The sequence below is a fragment of the Orycteropus afer genome, unplaced genomic scaffold (genome assembly GCF_000298275.1).
Source record: "Orycteropus afer afer isolate SDZICR_OR568_19922 unplaced genomic scaffold, OryAfe1.0 scaffold00334, whole genome shotgun sequence".
In the NCBI taxonomy this organism is placed as follows: Eukaryota; Metazoa; Chordata; class Mammalia; order Tubulidentata; family Orycteropodidae; genus Orycteropus; species Orycteropus afer.
The window spans coordinates 2172802-2177904 of record NW_006921921.1 but is presented as its reverse complement, the minus strand read 5'-3'; the positions used below and the strand labels follow the sequence as shown (position 1 = coordinate 2177904).

Genomic DNA, 5103 nt, shown 5'->3' with positions numbered 1-5103 from the left:
AGACCTTGAAATGTTCTTTGTGATGATGAATCCCAGGTCATTCCTCTTCAATTTGTCATTCCCAGCATAGTAGATCACATATGGTTGTCTGATTCAAAATGGCCCAAATCAGTCCATTTCAGCTCACTAATGCCTAGGATGTAGATCTTTATGTGTTCCATTTCATTTTTGACAACTTTCAAATTTCCTAGATTCATACTTTGTACGTTCCAGGTTCCAATTGTTAATGGATGTTTGCAGCTATTTCTTCTCAGTTTGAGTCATACCACATCAGGAAATTGAGGTCCCAAAAGCCTTACTCCATCCACATCATTAACTTCAGCTCTACTCTGAGGTGGCAGCTCTTTCCCAGTCATATTTTGAGTGCCCTCTGACCCGAGGGGCTCATCTTCTGGCACTATATCAGACAATGTTTCAGGGTTATTTGTAAAGTTTTCCAGTAATATGTCAGATAGTGTTTCATTTTTATTCATAAGGGTTTCATTGGGCAATTCTTTGAGAAGTGGATGGCTTCTTCCTTCTTCTAAGTCTGTCTTAGTCTGGAAGGTCTGCTGAAACCTGCACCATGGGTGACCCTGCTGGTATTTGAAATACTGGTGGCATAGCCTCCAGCATCACAGCAACACACATACCACCACAGTATGACAAAGTGACAAATGGGTGGTAGACATACACATACACACACACACACAGACACATATGTATATATTAAAAAAAGGAAAAACTCACTGCCCTCAGGTAAATTCTGACTCATAGTGATCTCCGTTTGGTTTCCAAGACTGTAAATCTTTATGGAAGTAGATTGCCCCATCTTCCTTCTGCAGAGTCACTGGTAGTTTTGAACTTCTGACCTTCTGATTAGCAGCCAAAGGCCTTATTCTCTACACCACCAATTACATATGTATATGCAATCATTGGTTGCCATGAAATCAATCCCTACTCCACATGTGCAGAGTAGAACTGCTTCATAGGAATTTCAAGTCTATGAACTTTTGAAAGTAGGTCACCAGACCTATTTTCTGAGGCACCTCTGGATGTATTCAAACTGCCAACCTTTTGACTACTAGTCAACTACTTACTTGTGTCATATTTCATTTTACAGTCTTGGGCTATATTGTTGTTAAACAAACAGAAAACCTAGTCTTTTCCAAAAAAAAAGTTGGTTTTGCAAAGAAAAAAATATTAATTATACCTACGATTGTTGTTATTATGTGTGTGCGTGCACATTGTGTGGACCAAACATAGGTTCATTTCTTGATTATATTAATTTTCAGCTAGTTTCCAATTTCTGATAAATTCATGAAGTAATTCCTTCCTGAATTTGTAAATTATCTATTTTTAATCTGAAAGGCCTGTAAATCTGTCCTTTTGTGTGTGATGATAACCACACTATTATTTACCATTCACAAACTCTTCTCAAATTAAGAAGATGAGGGTCCATTTTAATTATCAAGCCTTCTGTTTCTTTCTCCAGAAGTTTTGAACTGTTTCTCTTGAATAACAGTCTTACGAAAGTTTGGTAAAATGTATTTTGGAGATGAGGGACTTTCAACTAGCAGTTAAGGAATAGATAACACTTTATTTTCTTAAAGAAATGTGGAGAAACACATGAGGATAAAATAATGCCAGGTGTCTTTTGTCTTTCAGGACACTACAAACGTTGAGTTTTCAGCTGTCTAGTAGTCACGGAGAATGTTACAAAGCCCCGGCTGACAAAGTCAGCCCTCTTCAGTGCCATCCCTACTCTTCTTTCTTCCAGGTCCGGGAGGGAGACCTTTCACTGCTACCAGGCTCTGCAGAAGAAGACAGCCTCCCTTAACCCTGCAGAGAGCCTCCGGGAGTTTCTCAGAACCCGAGGTGGAGCAGAGGACGGCAACCACAGTAGGCAATCTGGCAAACTTAGATTGTCGAAGCAGGCTCCTAGACACGCCCGGAAATCCCACTGGAAGATGCGCAGTTACCATGACACCGGAGATGCTCCCCAAACACCCTCACTTCGCGGGGAGAAGAGGGCCCAGGGCAGACGCCTCCCTCCGGGGCAGTCTGGCAGGAGCGCCCATTCCTCGCCTGGCCCATACTGCCCCGCATCTCTCCTCGGAGAGGTTAATACAAGTTTGCTCTTCTCCCCCCTCCCGCCCACCCGGGCGTTTCCATAAGGCTTGTTCACAGGCCCCTCCTTGGCCGGGGGTGAATGCTCGCTTGCATTGACCGCTGCGAGGGAATTGTTCTGTGAGCGCTGCCCATCCTCAAATCAATGCCTGCCCAGAACAACAGAAAGGGCCTCAGATGTACTGGTTTCCACAGGACCATTGTGAGGCTTTTGTGAAGCATTTTTGAACCTAATAAATAATGTCAAAAGTCCCTATCACAGCCAAAAATGTTCCTTTTGAAGCATTTCTAATAGTATTTTTGTTCCGCGGTGTATCCCAGTGTTATAAAGAATTTGTGCCTGACAATAGGGATGGGGTACATCGCGTGCCACTTCGCAATGTGCCTGCTGGGGTTGGGAGGATCCCTCTTTGTTTTGCTTTCGCAGGTAAACGGTTTCACTTGCCAACTTGGGCTTTGGTTTAAGGATGTTTTCTAAGGGCCTTTAGAATTTCTAAACAGAGGTTTGGAAAATATAATTGAATGTTGTAATTTAATCGTTAACATGAAATTGGATGACTCCTATGTGCTTAAGGGAATTCGTCAGATTATAAGGTTTTCATGTCAGAAACCTGAACCTAGATCTAGCCTGGGGCCCTGAAACACTTGGAACTAAGTTTACTATCAAAGTGATAATGAATTTTCTGCTTTGTAATAGAAAGTACTGCAACAGCTTAGAGAACTTATTAAAAAGGTCGTTTTTGGCCATGTTCTTGATTCTGGCTAAGACACACAGCAACTTCCCATGGGGCTACAGTGCAGAGGTCAACTTTATCAAATGACTTTGTGGAGTTAGTTTTTTTTCTTTAATGTACTATTTTTTTTTAACATTCAGAGGAAAACACTTACATTGTGACCATGCACCTTACGCAGTTTTGCACTCAAGTCCCTTGCAGTTTTCCCGCTGACCTGAATTCATAGAGTTTGATACATGGGTGTATCAAGTCTCACTCAATAGGAATGAAATAGTATATTCAATAATTGTTTACCATTTAGGAATCTGTTTAGTCTTTTGAGGACTGTTTTATTTCTTTGAATATTAGCACTTTATAAGAGTAATGCACTTGAAAAAAAAAAAAAGTGCTGCTATATTTTCCAGGTCCCAGATCAATATGATTTCATCATACATATGTATTTATTATGTATATTTATATGCTTTTTTTATAAGAGAATGTGGTTTAATGGTGGTTACTATGGTTTCCTGAGGTTATAATGTCCTTTACATAGCCAAGGAAACACAGGAAAACATCTCTCAGGTATTCTTTACTTTCAGCTAACATCCATCTGACATCAGTAATGATATCCTTTTCTCTCATGCCATCTTTTGAATCTGGCTTGAATTTCTGGCAGTTCTCTGGAAATATTCTGCTGCAACCATTTTTTAATTATCCTCAGCAAAATTTTTCTTACGTGTGATATTAATGATAACAAAAAACCCGAAACAGAACTCACTGCCATTGAGTCGATTCCAACGCATAGCGACCCCCTTTGGGTTTCTGAGGCAGTAAATCTACATGCTAGATTGCCCAGTCTGCCTTCCATGGAGTGGTCGGTGGATTTGAATCACTAACCTTCTAGTTAGGAGTCGAATGCCAGTATGCCACCAGAGCTCCTTGATATTAATGATATTGTTCAATAATTTCTGCATTCTGCATTCTGTAGTTGGAACACTTTACTTTGGAATGGGCACGAATATGGATTTCTTCCAGTTGGTTGGCCAAGTAGCTGTCTTCCAAACTTCTTGGCATAAACTTCAGGGGGCAAACTTCTTGGTGTAAAAGAGTGAGCACCTCTAACACTGCATGCATTTGTTGAAACATCTCAGTGGGTTTTCTATGAATTCCTGGAACCTTATTTTTTGCCAGTTTCTTCAGTGCACCTTGGACTTCTTCAGTACCATTGGTCCTTGATCATATGCTGCCTCCTGAAATGGCTGAATGTCAATCAGTTCTTTTTGGTACAGTGACTCTGTGTATTCCCTCCATCTTCTTTTGATGCTTGACACCTTTCAATATTTTCAATGAATCCTTCAATATTGCAAATAAAGCCTTGAATTTTTTCTTCAGTTCTTTCAACAGCTTCATGCAGTAGTTAGTATTGTTATCTTCATTCCATAGATGAGGGAATTATTTTTGAAAGATGAGATATATATATAAGTGTATACATAGTTATATACCTGTGCACATATATGTACATATAAGTTTAAAATGAAATAAGCTTACATGGTAAAATTTTGTTGTACATATACAGCTATATTATTACATATTATATTATTAGAGCTAATATATATTATATGCTGTTGTTGTTGTTGTTATGTGCCGTCGAGTCAGCCCCGACTCATAGCGACCCCTCCTTTGGTTTCCGAGGCTGTATCACTACAGAAGTAGGATTGCCCAACCTTCCTTCTGAATATTATATGCATGTATGAGCAAATGTGTGTGTTTATTTCATTAGACAAATAACAACCATCAATCATATATATATATAATGCTGTTGGATGTGTAAGTGAGGAGAAAGACATAGAGAGGTACGTGGGAGGTACAGACAACAAAGATGAACCCTTTTGCACACACAGTACTGCATTGTCAGTGAAGGCAACATGGGTATATGAGTGGATAGATGGGTGGACAGGCTGAACTAGTAGGTATGCCTATGAAGCAGGGAGTGTACCCAAGAACATGTATAGGGTTGGCAGACAATGGTCCTGTAAGTTTATGTGTATGATCTGCATTCCCAGGTGTATAGTGGAGCTGACAAGAGGCAAGGTGGTAGTCACTGCTTGGTCACAGCCAGTTACCCAGAGGGACCGAGTAGTTGAACCTGTGGGCTCAGGACCATAGTCACAGAGGACATCAAGCTCAATTGGCATAACGTACTACACAAAACATTGTTCCACCTCCTACTTTGGTGAGTAGCGACTGGGATCTTAAAAGCTTGCAAGCTGCCATCTAGATG

At 40.4% G+C, this 5103-nt stretch overlaps 1 protein-coding gene across 1 annotated transcript in view; it reads left to right on the top strand.

Moving 5' to 3' along the window:
* CUNH12orf42 (chromosome unknown C12orf42 homolog) overlaps positions 1–2208 on the top strand; it is an 11705-nt gene extending 9497 nt beyond the window's left edge. The window contains exon 3 of the mRNA XM_007952401.1: positions 1760–2208. Coding sequence (XP_007950592.1) covers positions 1760–2208 — 449 coding nt within the window. The remainder of the gene's footprint in view (positions 1–1759) is intronic.
* Positions 2209–5103: the final 2895 nt, after the last annotated feature.